The 17,469-nt window shown below is 35.2% G+C and overlaps 1 protein-coding gene across 3 annotated transcripts in view; it reads left to right on the plus strand.

Moving 5' to 3' along the window:
* Window positions 1-17,469, plus strand: part of Sec31 (COPII coat complex component secretory 31) — a 486,555-nt gene that overhangs the window by 344,670 nt on the left and 124,416 nt on the right. For all 3 annotated transcript variants that reach the window (XM_090403344.1, XM_090403343.1, XM_090403345.1), the window contains exons 14-15: window positions 677-785; window positions 6,446-6,627. In XM_090403344.1, coding sequence (XP_090259470.1) covers window positions 677-785; window positions 6,446-6,627 — 291 coding nt within the window. The remainder of the gene's footprint in view (window positions 1-676; window positions 786-6,445; window positions 6,628-17,469) is intronic.

Below are 17,469 nucleotides of genomic sequence, written 5' to 3' on the forward strand. Positions count from 1 at the left end.
TTCATATGAGATTAATTAACTCACTTTCATTTGAAATGTCTCATATCCTAGGATTGAAACCTTGGTCTTTTCAATCAAAGGTATGTATTATTGTTATTGATTGTGCTACATAGGCTCAAAATATATTAATCCTACACAGCATATAAGAAAGTTATAAATATTAATAAATGTTGCATTATTAATTCACATCTCTCTACAGTTGAAACATTTAAAAGCAGAATCTCAGCATAAAATGATCAGAATAGTGACTTTATGACTCACCTTTATGGCTGACAAAATATTCTCAGCAACATATTATAAATTACTCAACTGGATCGTGATTGCATTAAAACCAAAGCCTTCTTCCTTTGGGAAAGAAGATCAAAGCAACAAATCGGGCAACTCAGTATTCCTGCGATCAGAGTAAGCTGGTAATAACCATACAGCATTAAAGTTATGCTAATCTTGTTTGTTACTACAAGGTTTTTTTTATTATTATTATTTTAATGATCACACTACTTTGCCTATATCGTTTTGTGTTCAAGAATTTCAACTTTGATTATTTAAAGCTGATTTTAATGATCACACTACTTTGCCTATATCGTTTTGTGTTCAAGAATTTCAACTTTGATTATTTAAAGCTGATTTTTACTTCCTATATAAATATAAAGGGAGAACAAATGCATTCTTGTTCTAGGGTGATGAAGATATCATTACAGATGGCAGTGCAGTTTTTGATGTCATAGCTGTTAAAGGAAAAGAGCAAGAAAAAGAAGAAATACCATTTGTCATTCAAACTGATGAAAGTAAGTGCTTTTTTAAATAATTATAGTTAATATCTGGTTATTGCAATAAATAATTTATAAAATATATTATTCTCTATATCATTGAAACTGAAGGAAATGGATAATCATTCTGCTCAGCCTACTTAACCTAGTCATTATTGACTATGTCCTTTGGTTGGAAGGACCTCAAGTTGAATCCTTTCTATCCTGTGGAGAACCTTTTTTATAAGGAATTTTTTCAGCTGCACGATGAGTTGAAAAAAAAAATCCTGCAAAACATGTCACTATCCAGAATAGCATGCTGCAGTTTACAGTCATAATACACTGGCATTACAGCCTTATTTGCTTCTCAGCTTAACTAGATCTTGATAGGCATTAGAACAGTAATTCTTAACTTCTGTTGGTTTCTATAACACACTGTGGGAAAAAAAAGAAGAAAAAAAAAAGCCCAGTGGTTAGGATAACCTGGATTTGACTCATCCAGGATGTTAGGAATACTATAAAAAACTTTTCACCTAAAATGAGTTTACAGTTTTCTCAGAAATTCTGGTTTTTATCCCCACAAACAAGCCACAGAATATCTAATTTGATACACATGAAATATCACTGTTAAAACAGCATTTGATGCTCGTTTGAGATTGTCTGGGCAATGCTGCAATTTCATGGTTCATTCTCATCCTCATTTCCCTTTTTCCCTTTTTACCTTGCAGTGTTGAGGGTTTATTAATCATTATTAATCATCGGACCTCAACCGTTCACAGGATAAGGTGGTCAGTCCTATGCCCCGGTGTATCCTATGTCCTGTTGTGTTGGGTTCTCAGGGCCAGTTTGCCTGCTTTGCGGGATGAAAAAGCCCAGCTAAACTTCAGGGGGGGGGGGGCTACTGCCCGCACCCAAGACTGGCTAACTTGGCTATGGCTGAGGAAGATCCTTCAACTCCTCATGTCTCCAACGGGAATTGAACCTAGGATACTTCTTCCCCAGGCATATGGTTTTAAAGCGCACATCCACTAGGGCTAACTGTGTGGAATTTGATGGTTCAGCTGTGCTGTATTATTGTGTCATTTATTGAATTTTGTATAGTTATTTAAAAAAGTAGTAAAACATTAATTAATTGACAGCAAAAAAAATCACAAGAAGATCAGTTTAGAAAGTGGTGTTACAACAGAAGTTGGGGAATGGCTGCATATGGGCATGCTAGCTGCATCAACTAAATTAGGTCATATTGAATTAAGTTTTGATCATTAAGTATTTTATATGCTGGCAGTTCCTTTCTTTCTTTCATCTGTTATTCAGAGTATTCTCTTTGACTATCTTTTCAGAAAAGATAGCTAAATTACTAATGAAACATGGCCTTTGCTCCACATTCAAATTCATGTTAAATTAGCATGATCTCATCTGCTTGCCTAAGGATAAACTTCACCCTCTATCACACCCTGGATTTTGGAGTGTATGATATTCCTTGTGACTGTGACTTGACCTACTATGGGCCAACAGGAAAATCTGTTAACATCCACCTGGAAGAACATAAAAAATACATTCGCTACCATTATTATGGCAAGTCAGGACTGGCAGACCACACTTTGGACACCCTTTTACACAGGGTTAGATGGAAGCAAACTGTGCGATTTAGAAGTCGTTACAGATCCGAAAGATTATTGTTTGAGTCAGCCATGGCTATGAAGAATTCTCTGAACCTGAACAAATATGGTTACATTAATTTGGCAAAAATTTGGTATTCACTGTCGCATATACATGCTGTGTTATGCTCTCATGATGCTGATTTGAAATTCAGCGACGTATTCACTGTCGCATATACATGCTGTGGTATGCTTTCATGATGCTGATTTGAAATTCAGCGAAATATAAACAAGTTGACGAAACATCTTTTCTATAAAATAGTTTTTTTTTTTTTTTTTGTGTTGTTAATATTGTAAAATAAGTTATGAATAACCATCAACACCTAAGTTTATCTGTTAGATAGACTAATCTGGAAGAAAATTGTTGATAAGAAGATAGTAGTGTTGTGAACTTTTCGTGTAATACCATCATAACATCTTGTCCATCCCTTGAAATATATATATCAGGAATTTGATGATAATAGTGATTTAAAAAATTTTTGAAGGTTATTGTTTTATAAAGATTCATTAGAAGCATGCAGGTGGTGTACCTTAGCTATCTTTCCAAGGTGCATTCTTGACCCTCCCTCTCCCCCCCCCCCCCCTCCGAAAAAAAATACATGATGGATACAGAAAAAGAGATGTATGCATGGAGTAATTGGATCTATCCTATTTAAATGAACACTGATAGCTTATTGCAGCCTAAGTATTATTTATTTATACTGCCTTAACTGCTTTCACTATAGCAATGATTATTCCCAAAAATATGTAATAAACTACTTTATAGTCCTGAGATCAAAGTCCCATATGTGGAATTCTATAATAAAAGAAATTCACTAATGCAAACATCAACTATAGCAAACTGTTTGTGAAATCCCAACAAGTTTGCTATAGTGACAGATGATTTTTAAAGATACTTTATCAAATATGTCTATATATTTTGAAATTTAATATTGATGAATAAATATATTCCAATTTTATATAGAAATGTTTAGTCTGATTGACTGAGAGGATACCATTGCTGCTTTCCAACAAATAACTTGTTGAATGGAATCTCACTCCGGGCATGATGTTTGTGAATGTAAATTTTATGTGTAAGATGAATTTCATTGGCCAGCATGAAACTGCCACACTGTTTATTGGAGACTTGAAGCTGCTTGAAAAAGTTTAAGTTTGTCTTTGTAGTAGGGTTTCTGGATGATATAAAATACTTTTTATATCATCCAGATTAAATTTATTTTTAGATTATTATTATTATTAAGATCTCCAGGGAGTCAGGAACTCATTGGAGGAGGCCACATACTACCTGCCAACACACAACATCCTATGCCTATTCATTCCATTCATACACCATTCTATGAGAGAAAATTCTAGTTCTCACTTATTTCTTGACAGCATTCATTTTCAACTTCCAAGGATGCCCTTGTGTCCTTTCTTTATCCTCCATAAAATGAAAAATTCCATCTACTGAAATCCTGTATGACTTTTCAGAAATTTATAAGTCTCAATCATATCACTCCCTCTTTCTCCTGTTTGCTAGTGTCTGCAAACAGGAGAAATTCTACAAATTCTCAATCATGTTTCATAATCACTATTCTACAATAGTAATATGATTTTTCTCTCTCCACTGTATCAGAATCACCATGGAAACCTGGAGACCAGATTTGTGCACAACAGTCCAAGTGAGGTCTTATCAAGGCCTTGTGAAGAGGCAAAATTCTTTCTTTATCTTTACATGTCAAGGTTCATTTCAGCATTGCAATTATCCTCTGAGTTCTATTTGTTATATAATTTGAATTTCAACTTTTTACTAAAACTTTTTACTTTTTTTTTATTTACTAAAACTCCAACATCCCTAACCTGATCAGTTTCTTCTAGCATAATCCTTCCAATATAATACGACATTAGATATCTCATTACACTAAAGTGCATGACTTTCCATTTACTAACATTGATTTGACAAATATTTTTACATGCCCACAATTTCAGCCCGTTGAAATCATTCTGTAAGTACTGCATATCAGGTGCATTTCTGATAACCCTGCCTATCTTTGAATCATCAGCAAATAGGCTGATGGCATATCAAATCCATCCGAATGTCATTAATGTATAGATTGAATAACAATGAGCCAAGGGCTGATCCTTGTGGCACACAACTGGTTACCTTAAATTTTGCAGACTCGCATTTACCACTTTTTAATATTTCAGTCAGCCATCCTCTTATCCATGCTGATATTTTATAATGGAATCCCATTTTCTCCAATTTATGCAAAAGTTTTCCATGCTGTAACAAAATTTCAAAGTATCATGGTGTATCCATCCCCTTGTGTAACTCTATGGTATTACTAGTTTTAATTATTAAAAATAAGAGTTAAAACTAAGGAGATGAGGAAAATAATAATTAGAACCTCTTAAATCACTCACAGTATTAATGTACTATACCGTTACATCCTTTAATGGGAATATCATCTCATCTTCTCTTTAGTATATTAGATGAAATAGCCTATCATAGTCAGATAACTCAGCTTCATAGAAAGGATATTTAATACCATAATAGGAGAGGGTTAATCCTGTGAGCATTGTCTGCTGTGTTTGTCAACTACATATGTTCTCCAGCCCAGTTGAACCATATCAACAGATTCCTACATTCTTCTTAACCTTGTATCTACATACGTATTGTATTACTGTATATGTAAAAAATATACAGTCCCTCTCCCCAATTCGTAGATTTGCTTTCTGCGGTTTTAGTTACCTGCGGTCAATCCCGGTCTGAAAATATTAAATGGAAAATTCCAGCAATAAACAATGTTTTAAATTGTATGCTGTTCTGAGTAGTGTGGTGAAATCTCGCACCATCCTGCCTGGGACATGAATCATCCCTTTGTCCAGTGTATCCATTCTGTATCACATATACTACTCGCCCGTTAGTCACTTATTTGTCTCACTTATCAGATCAATTGGTGTGGTATCACAGTGCTTGTGTTCAAGTAACCCTGAGTTTACTTAAAAATGGCCCCAAGGTGCAAGAGTAGTGATGCTGGCAATTCAGATATGCCAAACAGAAGCTATAAAGTGTTACCTTTAAGTGAAAAGGTGAAAGTTCTCGACTTCATAAGGAAAGGAAAAAAAAAAAAGAATTGTATGCAGAGGTTGCTAAGATTCCATTCACATAACTTTTAGTATATTATTATAATTGTTCTATTTTATTATTAGTTATTGTTGTCAATCTCTTACTGTGCCTAATTTATAAATTAAACTTTATCAGAGGTATGTATATATGTGTAGGAAAAAACATAGGATTCCATACTATCCGCAGTTTCAGGTATCCAGTGAGGGGAGGTCTTGAAAAATATCCCCTGCTGATAAGGGGGGGGGACTACTGTATTTCATAAAATTTTCAAAAATAAGCTATTTTAGGTCAAATTATGGAAAAGTCAATAAATATATCCTTACTACTAGAATGTCTGCGCGGTTAGCCTAGTGGCTTTGCGTTTCGCAACCATATGCCTGGGGAAGGAGTGTCCTAGGTTCGATTCCCGTCCACGACGTGAGGAGCTTAAGGATCTTCCTTAGCCATAGCCAAGTTAGCCGGTCTTGGGCGTGGGCAGCAGGGTTTTTTCTGCCAGTTTATCTGGGGTTTTTCATCCCGCAAGCAGGCAAACCGGCCCCGTGAACACACAGGTTACAGTCATAAATACTTACGGCAAGGAAGGCAACGGGAAACCACCTTGCTCATAATCATCTCTCCCTAGAATGGTAGCATATAACTACCCTCCCGCAGCCGTATGGCAGATGGGAACCAGAAGAAGAATTACTAGAATTATGATTAATATCAAGGCACTGCTCAGAAAAGTAGAGAAGCATCAAATAAATACCTTGATCAACATAAAAATGCTAATGATAAGTGAAATGGAGCATGAAATGATTGGTGATGTAATTTTGAATTGATGGATAGCATGATATACCTGTATTTAAAAATTACTAAAATATGATTTTTTTATTTATTTTCTATTTATTTCTGTAATAACTATATAGAAATTTATTATGCTAAAACTATTTCAGTTGAGACAGATGGTTTGCTGAGTCAAGCTTTGCTTACTGGCAATGTGGAATCAGCTGTTGAACTTTGTCTGAGGGATAGTCGTTGGGCTGATGCCCTTGTTTTGGCTCAAGCTGGGGGCCAGACACTTTTACAAAAAACTCAGAAGAAGTATTTTCAAGCTGTTGCTACTAGCTCAGCTAAGGTAAGGTGTATGAAATATTTTCAACTGCTTTAATATAGTTACATAAGCTGACATACTTAGAAAAATTATGGAATAAATTTATTAGCTATAAAATTTTCACCTAAGTATCATAGGCATCTCAGCATAATAAAAATTATGTTCCATTGTTATTGTACTGAGGATGCGTATGATACTTAAGCACCCTCAGTACAATAGACATCCTCAGCAAAAAAATATTACAGCTAATCAATTTATTTTGCATAAGTTTAAGTTTCAGTCTTTAACTTTCTAATTATTTTCAAGTAATATAGAAAATACATTTTACTGTTTATTTTCATATGGCTTTCTATAACATAAGATATCTATAAAATACAGTTGTTAGGATGTATATTAAGAAGAGATGTGGAATGCAAGAAACAGTTAACAGCAAGCATAAATGTATGTTTCAGTAAGGAAATACCGTGAGTAGACATTACTTAAAACTTATTACTTTTGCTATCTGGAATGTCTCTTCTAATGAATTACAATAGTTTCTCTCAAAATTAAATGCACTTCATCCAAGGATGCCAGTTAATTCTTTGCTAACCAGATGGTAACCTACACTTCTCAGTCTATAGGAAGGATTTTCATATAGGCTATTATATCCATGCTGAATCTCATCACCATCCCAGTCAAAAGGCGGGAATTATTAAAACACTGGTTCATCTGGCCCATTCCTTTTTGTTCTTCAAAGGAACTATTACAGAAAGAATTGCAATATATTATTTCCTCTTTGCTATCTAATGGATATAAGAATTCTTCCATCAAAAGAGCTTTAAGTAGTTTTGATATATCTTCCTCTTCAAATACAGAAGAAATAACGTGTATTCCTATCACTTATGTGCAAGGCATTAGTGAATGCATAGTGAAAGTTTTAAAACCCCTAAATATTTTTGTTCCCTTTCGCCACATCAGAAAAATCACCTCCTTTCTCACTTCTCCAAAGGACAAGCTTCCACATCTAAGTCATCCAGATGGCTACCAAATTCCTTGCTCTTATGGGTTATCTTATTTTGGACAAACAGATTTGCTTTTATTTGGACAGAAGAACACAAGTTGTATATTCAATACCTTGAACCTGAACAGTCTGGACTTGCAGAGCATGCCATCAACACTAGACATAGATTGCACTGGAACAAGACAAGAGTCCTTTACAAAAGTCAGTTCCTCATGGAACGGCTTTATAAAGAAACATGTGAAACTTTGCTTCACTCTCCCGACTTAAACAGAGGAAAAGTACTAATTTCCCTTTGTGGGAATTAGTACTTTTTAAATCAGCTAATCTTTCCTAACTTTTTAATTATATATATATATATATACACGAGTGTGTGTGTTTGTCTTATTTATTTATTTTTAAATAAGTTAAGAAACTTAATGGCCTTTTTTAGTTATCTTACATGACTACTTAGGTGGTGCCCTTTGGAATTGTGAGTTATTGGTTAATTAGCTTTTTACATGTGCTGAAGATGCCTGTGATACTCAGACAAAAATTCTACTAATAAATAATATTTTACGTGAGTTAATTCTGTTATTATAATTTTTAAGTAACAGTAAATTAACTGTAGATAGCTTTCAATATCGAGACCACATGTTTTAAGATAAATAACGTGTTTAATAAAATACAACCATACAAGTTACATGAGTCATTAGGAATGTTATTAGATGTTCACAATTTGTATGTGTAAATAAATAAATGCAATAAAAGATAAGAATGGAACTACAATAAGGAACCAAGAACAAATCCTAACCAGGCTAGAAGAATTTTATAAAGAACTCTATAGTGATCCTTCAATAGATAAATCAAATATAAATAACTCTTTTCCATCACATATGGAATTCATCCCCCCATTCACTTCAGATGAAATAAAACAAGCTTTAAAACAATTGAAAAATGCAAAATGTCCTGGTTAAGACCTAATTCACATAGAATTAATTAAATGGGGAGAAAACAATATAATTCACCTTGTCACAAACTTATTAAATCTGTGCCTAGAAAAGGGGAAGATACCAGAAAATTGGGAAAATGCTACTCATCATCATCATCATCAAATTTCTGCCATGTACCCTCAAGGGGTGTACAGGATATGATAGTACAACATGAAAAAAATTACATCATTATTAATTTCCTATCTACAATTTTCCTCCAAATCAGTCTGCTACTTGTCAAGACTCCAACATTATCAGATCTTATATTTCTATCGTATAAGGCACTTTGTACCGTATCAATCCACCTATATCTTGGTCTTCCTCTGGGTCATTTTGCTGCCAACCTGGCAGAGAACACTTGTTTTGCTAATCTTTCTTCGTCCATTCTGTTTAAGTGACCATACCACCTGAGATTAGCTCTGCTAGCGCATTCCTGGATGTTGACAATGTCAAATTCTTTCCTAATATCCTCGTTTTTAATATGATATTGCCATTGATGCCATCTGTTCACGCCTATAATCTTTCTCAGGACTCTCATACCTGTGGTCTCTAGTCTTTGGTCAAGTGTTTTACTTGTGACCCAGCTCTCAGATCCATAAGTTAAAACTGGTTTGTACACTGTCTTGTATACAGCTAATTTAGTGTTCCGACTAATTTATCTCTTATTCCATATGAATTTATTCAATTGACTTCCCCCATACCAGCTTTGCTGATTATGTTGTCCATTTCTATATTTAATTTACCATCTTCAGTAAAAATCATGCCTAAATAGCTGAAATGTTTTACTTGTTCCACAGGTTCTCCATTCAAAACGCAGTTGACATTTTTAATGATTCTGCCTATTTTCACTGTCTGTCTTTTTATTGCTGACCTTCATACCATATCTATTACAACAGCTATTCAATTTAGTCAGAGAATCTTGCAGACTTGTAGCGGATTTATTTAGAAGTATAATATCATCCGCATAAAGCAAAGAGCTGACATTAACATCTCCAAGTTTGATATCATGTTTAATACCACTTTCCTTCATAATGTGATCCATATAGATAATGAATAACAGAGGGGATAATGTACATCCTTGTCTCACACCAGATTTAACATTAAACCATCTTCCTGTACTTCCTTCAATTCTAACTGCTGACTTATAACTCAAATAAAGACTAAGTATTGCTTGATATAATGCCCCATCAACACCATATAACTGTAGCGTATTGAATAGCTTCTCTCTTGGCACCTTGTCATATGCCTTTTACAAATTGACAAAACTTAAATACAGATCTTTGTTATATTCCCATGCTTTCTCGACTATTTGTCGTAAAGTGAAGATCTGATCCTGACAGCCTCTATTTGACCTGAATCCAGATTGTTCTTCACCAAGCTTTTCTTCCACAATTCTTCTCAACCGTTTCTCAAGTATACTTGCATATATCTTACCAGGAACACTCACTAGGGTTATACCTCTGTATAACCCTAGTGAGTGTTCAGTTTTATTTCCCTTTTTATATATGGGTACTATGAGAGCTCTACTCCAATCATCAAGAATTCGTCTCTCTGTCCAGGCTTTCTGAACTATGCAGTGCAGCCACTGTAAGACTCTGATACCACCATACTTCAGCATTTCTGGTCGAATATTATCTACTCCTGCTGCCTTTCCACATTTCAAGCCTTTGATGGCTTTTTCTACTTCAAGTATGGATATGTATTCCTGACTGCATACCTGGTCAGTTTTTTTTACCACTGTGCTATCATCACTGCTTGTTTCATTTTCAAAGTAATTACTCCATAATTCAAGGATATTTTTTCCTCCCGTTTTCATGTCACCTTTATCATCTCTAACTCCTTTTACAGCAATCTTTCCTCCATTCCTAAGCTTCTTCAACAACCTCCAGAATATTTTGCCACCTTCTTGATATTTATTTTCTATATTCTTGCCAAAGTACTCCCATGACTTTTGTTTAGCTAGTTTTACATACTGTTTGGCTTTCTTACATTTGTCTGTGTATTCTGTAAGAGTAAAAGCTGACTTATTTGACAGGAACTTTTGATATGCTTTCGTCTTTTCCTTCACTGCCTCTTTAACTTCCTGTGTCCACCAGGGAGTTCTGATTTTTTTATCCTTACAGACAACCTTACCACATGCCTCTCTGGCAGAATCAATCAACGTTTTCTTCAGAGTTTGCTACTGAATCTCCAAGGTTTGATTCCTGTTCTCAAACTCTTTCATTTTTTCTTCAATAATCTTTGTGTATTTTAGTCTACGGTTCACATCTTAGAGCTGCTCAACTTTTATTCGCTGTAAAACTTGCTTACATGTTATTCTTTTCAATATGAAATTCAATTTTATCCTGTTCAAGACTAAATAGTGATCACTTCCAATTTCAAATCCTCTGTACACTCTGGTGTCCTGCACCAGGGAGAAAATATCACTGTCAACAATAACATAGTCAATGAGACTTTTCTTATTCCTTGCCTCTTCTCTTCATGTGAATTTGTGCACATTTTTATGTTGGAACATGGTGTTAGTAATAACCAGTCCATGTCCTGAGCAGAAATCCAACAGATATTTGCCATTATTATTAACTTTGCTCTTTTCTCCAAATTTTCCACAAAATATTTTTGTATGTCTGACAATCATTTCCTACTCTGCTATTTAGATCCCCAACAAGGACCAACTTTTCCTTTTTCATTGTGTCAGTTGCTTTTTCTAAAGCCTCAAAAAATTCCTCCACTTCTACCTTAGTAGAACCTTCTGTGGGACCATAGGCACAAATAAGTCTTATTGTCCAGTTCCCCATTCTCATATTTGCCTATGTTACTCTACTTGAGACTGACTGCCATTCAAGAAGATTAGCCTCGTATTTTGTGTTGAATACTATGGCTACTCCTTCTTTTCCTTGATTGTCATTGCCTGAATATAACATTTTGTATTTATTGCTCAGAAAGATCTCGCCAGTTTTTGTCTTTTTTGTTTCAGTCACCCCTATTATGTCGATCTGGTACTTATCTAATTCCTCAGCTAGCTCCATTTCTTTGCCATTCAGGCTTCTTATGTTGATAGTACCGATCTTTAACTCTGGTGATGTTGAGTTGGGGTTTGTTTTCAGATTTGTTCCTGTAGCTGACTTTTCGCTGTTCGCCCTGGTTCCCTGGCAAAAACAATGGGGGGCCCTTGCTTAACCAGGCGACGCCCCAGCCGGCATGAAATTTTGTCATGTCATACCATCAATTTTTTTTTATTTTGGTGTAACCAATAAGAATAGGTCGGCTAAATCCCAAATTGCCAGCCCATCCTCGTTCGTTCAGTATCCAAGTAGATACCCAACAGGGTGCACCACGAGAAGGTGAGGATTGGACATTAGGTCAGAAGCCCTGGTCGGTTCTCTGCATTCCTTTAAAGACTATGTGGAGGTCTCCTCAGTTATACAGCTTTGACCCTTAACCCCCCCCCCCCCCCCGAAAATGCTACTCTGATACTGTTATTTAAAACAGGGGACAAAGAAGAAGTAAAGAACTATAGACCAATTAGTATTCTCTCTAATCTGTACAAAATTCTCACAAAAGTAATAACAAACAGGTTAACACCTCTTCTAGACTCAAATCAACCAGTAGAACAAGCAGGATTCTGTAAAGGCTTTAACCCAATTGATCATATTCATGCAGTAAAACAAATAATGGAAAAAGCAGAAGAAAACTAATTGCCTCTCTGTTTAGCCTTCATTGATTATGAAAGAGCATTTGATTCCATCAAAACTAATGCAATAATCAAAGCACTCCAGAATCAGAGAGTTCCTGGAGAATATATGGACCTCCTCCAGGCAATATACCTCACTGCAACAGCAACAATCCAACTTCACACGGGTAGCAATAAAATATCCATTGGAAAAAGGTGTCCTACAAGGAGATTCTCTATTACCCAAAATCTTTACAGCAGTCCTTCAAGAAATATTTAATAATATAAACTGGACAAACCTTGCTATAAAAATTAATAACAGAAACTTAACACACCTATGATATGCAGATGATATCATAATTTTTGCAAACACTCCAGAAGATCTTAATATAATGATAGAAGACTTATATCATGAAAGCAGAAAAGTCGGTCAAAGATAACAAAGAAAAAACTAAAATCATGTTTAATCATTTTGTAACACCAAAAAACATAATAATAGAACACAATTTCTTGGAAATAGTCTCTTCATACACATACTTAGGTCATCTCATTGATCTAAACTGTGGACTCCAAAAGGAAATAAATAAGAGAGTTCAAGTCTGGAATGCATTCAGAAAATTGAAAAGCATTTTTCAAAACAATGATGTCCCACTTGAAGTAGAAAAAGCCATCAAAGGCTTGAAATGTGGAAAGGCAGCAGGAGTAGATGATATTCGACCAGAAATGCTGAAGTATGGTGGTATAAGAGTCTTACAGTGGCTGCACTGCATAGTTCAGAAAGCCTGGACAGAGGGACGAATTCCTGATGATTGGAGTAGATCTCTCATAGTACCCATATATAAAAAGGGAAATAAAACTGAATGTGAGAATTACAGAGGTATTTCCCTACTGAGTGTTCCTGGCAAGATCTATGCAAGTATACTTGAGAAACGGTTGAGAAGAATTGTGGAAGAAAAGCTTGGTGAAGAACAAGCTGGATTCAGGCCAAATAGAGGCTGTCAGGATCAGATCTTCACTTTACGACAAATAGTCGAGAAAGCATGGGAATATAACAAAGATCTGTATTTAAGTTTTGTCGATTTGGAAAAGGCATATGACAAGGTGCCAAGAGAGAAGCTATTCAATACGCTGCAGTTATATGGTGTCAATGGGGCATTATATCAAGCAATACTTAGTCTTTATTTGAGTTGTGAGTCAGCAGTTAGAATTGAAGGAAGTACAGGAAGATGGTTTAATGTTAAATCTGGTGTGAGACAAGGATGTACATTATCCCCTCTGTTATTCATTATCTATATGGATCACATTATGAAGGAATGTGGTATTAAACCTGATATCAAAATTGGAGATGTTAATGTCAGCTCTTTGCTTTATGCGGATGATGTTATACTTCTAAATAAATCCGCTACAAGTCTGCAAGATTCTCTGACTAAATTGAATAGCTGTTGTAATAGATATGGTATGAAGGTCAGCAATAAAAAGACAAAGACAATGAAAATAGGCAGAATCATTGAAAATGTCAACTGTGTTGTGAATGGAGAACCTGTGGAACAAGTAAAACATTTCAGCTACTTAGGCACAATTTTTACTGAGATGGTAAACTAAATATAGAAATAGACAACAGAATCAGCAAAGCTGGTATCGTGGGAAGTAAATTGAATAAATTCATATGGAATAAGAAAGAAATTAGTCGGAACACTAAATTAGCTGTATACAAGACTGTGTTCAAACCAATTTTAACTTATGGATCTGAGAGCTGGGTCAGAAGTAAAACACTTGACCAAAGACTAGAGACCGCAGATATGAGAGTCCTGAGAAAGATTATAGGCGTGAACAGATGGCATCAATGGCAATATCATATTAAAAATGAGGATATTAGGAAAGAACTTGACATTGTTAGCATCCAGGAATGCGTTAGCAGAGCTAATCTCAGATGGTATGGTCACTTAAATAGAATGGGAGAGGAAAGATTAGCAAAACAAGTGTTCTCTGCCAGGTTGGCAGGAAAACGACCCAGAGGAAGACCAAGATATAGGTGGATTGATACGGTACAAAGTGCCTTAGACGATAGAAATATAAGATCTGATAATGTTGGAGTCTTGACAAGTAACAGACTGATTTGGAGGAAAATTGTAGATAGGAAGTTAGTAATGATGTAATTTTTTCATGTAGTACTGTCATATCCTGTACACCCCTTGAGGGTACATGGCAGGAATTTGATGATGATGATGACATTTAACCAGTGTATACTTCCAGTCATCTCATATGGTTGTGAAACTTGTCACTAACAAAAGCACTGGCAAATAAATTAACAACTCAGTGGAGAGGTTGATGCTAAGCATCACATTAAAAGATAAGAAGCGAAGCACCTGGATAAGAAGCCAGACTCGCATCACTGACATCATTCTTCACCACAAGCGACTAAAATGGAAATGGGCCGGTCATCTATCCAGAAGAGAAGGTGAGTGATGGACCACCTTACTAACGAACTGGATTCCTAAAGAAGGGAAAGGAGACAGAGGACGTCCTAAAAGAAGGTGGAGTGATGAATCATTAAATTTTGTTGGGGAAAAATTGGTCAACCATTGCCAAGAACAGAGAAAGGTGGAAAGAACTGGAGGAGGCCTTCATCCAGCAGTGGACAGAGAATGACTGTAAAGAAGAAATAAATAACCAGAATAAAAATGTTAATTACTGTATATGTGTTGGAACAATGCTAGTTGCTGCTGTCACATTCTGTAGCATCATATGTATCGTATACTAGGCTAGGTCCATGGCAGTTGGATTTTTAATGAAAGCAGATCAAACTTGGTGTAGGATTAAGCCTTGATTTTTGTTACGTTATGTGAGGATTTGCAGCACTTCGGAGTCCTCCTTGAACGTTCTTGTGAAACAATTATCAATATAATGCATTTTTGTTTGTTGTCACACTATTTTGCCTTCGGTAGTTGTATGGAATGCCAAACCTGATTTATGTCATTTTCTTTTTTTCAACATCTCTTACGTGTTCAGATGTGCGAATCTCTCCTGACCTTCCCGTTTGTCCTACATAGCAAATGCAATAAGAACAATGAATCTTATAAATGCCTGGTTTTTTCATGGAATGATGGGGAGGTTTTGTTGTATGTAAAAATCTGATTTTATGTAATAGTAAGGCACTTTAATGTTTTACTCACAGAGCAACTTTGCCACTTTGTAACATTCTTGATGTGAGGTAGGTGATTGCATTCTTAAAATATTGTTTAAGTACAGGAGTTGTAGGAAGTGTATCAAGAATTTTGTTGATCATTTTGGGTTCATAACCATTGAGGGTGAGATTATGCCTCAGGCAGTGTAGTTTTTCATTCTTCCTATTAATTGATGTACTGAACATCTTGTATGCTCTATCGTAATGTTTTAATCATGCCTTGCTTTTGTAATGGATTATGGTGTGAAGCAGCATGTAAAAATCTTCCAATTGCTGCAGATTTCTGTACACTGAAAAGGCTAATCTTTTTTTCATTGTTTATTTCAACAAGGATATCAAGGAATAGTAATTTTTTGTTATCTTTCCAGTGCGGGATTGAATTTTATATTGGGATGCAAGCTGTTCAGATAGTCTTTGAAATGAAATGAAACCGAGAAATGAAAACCATTTTAAGAAACCAAGTTTTTGGTTTCTTATAATGGTTTTAATGTCATTCATTTCAAAATTTTCCATAAAGAGGTTGGCCAAGGTTGGAGATAGTAGGGAACTCATGGCAAGTCTTGTTTTATATTTCTGATTTGTCCTAAAATATGAAAAAAATTGTTTTTCCATACAGTGTTTGAATAGTCTTATTGTGTCTGGTGGGAAAAGATTTACAAGAAGATCCACTGTGTCATCCCTAGGTACATTGGTGAAAAGATTGATGGATATCAGAAGGCTCTGTATTTAAGTCTTTTACCTTTTTAATAAAATGTAAGCTATTCTTGACAGGTACTTTGCCAAGTTTAAGGTCAGAGAATCTCTCTCTACAATTGGCTGTAACAGAATATCTTTTTTTTTTTTTGTGTGTATACTTTTGGTGCTCTATAAATTCTTGGGACTAGTGGATGTTTAGATTATAAATATTTTTTAAATTCTTCTGGCCAATTTGGTAACTGATCATTTCATCAGTTTTATTATGCATATGCCATGTGGGATCCCAGTCTAAGGATAAGTAGGTGTTAGAATTTCTGTTGCATATTATTTGTTTGTCTTCCCTATTACTATGTTTCTGGTGATAATAGTTTTGAGTGACAAAGCTAAAATTTGAATGCAGATGAGGTCTGCAGAGTCTCTTAGGAGATGTTTTTCTTGTTGAAGCAAGTTAAATTTTTTTAATCATCAAATTGAACATCCATTGTCAATTTTGCAACTGAGTAAATTGGTTAATTTTTTAACCAATTTACTGAAAATTTGAAATATATTATTAGGACATCATTAGATTATTTGCACCACAATAAAACTTTGCTAAATGAAACAAGTAGTGATGACAGCACAGTGGTAAAAAACACTGACCAGGCATGCAGTCAGGAATACATATCCATACTTGAAGTAGAAAAAGCCATCAAAGGCTTGAAATGTGGAAAGGCAGCAGGAGTAGATGATATTCGACCAGAAATGCTGAAGTATGGTGGTATATGTCTTACAGTGGCTGCACTGCATAGTTCAGAAGGCCTGGACAGAGGGACGAATTCCCGATGATTGGAGTAGAGCTCTCATAATATCCAATATATAAAAAGGGAAATAAAACTGAATGCGAGAATTACAGAAGTATTTCCCTACTGAGTGTTCCTGGCAAGATCTATGCAAGTATACTTGAGAAACGGTTGAGAAGAATTGTGGAAGAAAAGCTTGGTGAAGAACAAGCTGGATTCAGGCCAAATAGAGGCTGTCAGGATCAGATCTTCACTTTACGACAAATAGTCGAGAAAGCATGGGAATATAACAAAGATCTGTATTTAAGTTTTGTCGATTTGGAAAACGCATATGACAAGGTGCCAAGAGAGAGAAGTTATTCAATATGCTGCAGTTATATGGTAACAATGGGGCATTATATCAAGCAATACTTAGTCTTTATTTGAGTTGTAAGTCAGCAGTTAGAATTGAAGGAAGTACAGGAAGATGATTTAATGTTAAATCTGGTGTGAGACAAGGATGTACATTATCCCCTCTGTTATTCATTATCTATATGGATCACATTATGAAGGAAAATGGTATTAAACAT

The sequence above is a fragment of the Typopeltis vanoorti genome, chromosome 14, assembly GCF_054136105.1.
Source record: "Typopeltis vanoorti isolate ZY-2024b chromosome 14, IOZ_Tvanoo_1.0, whole genome shotgun sequence".
Taxonomy (NCBI): domain Eukaryota; kingdom Metazoa; phylum Arthropoda; class Arachnida; order Uropygi; family Thelyphonidae; genus Typopeltis; species Typopeltis vanoorti.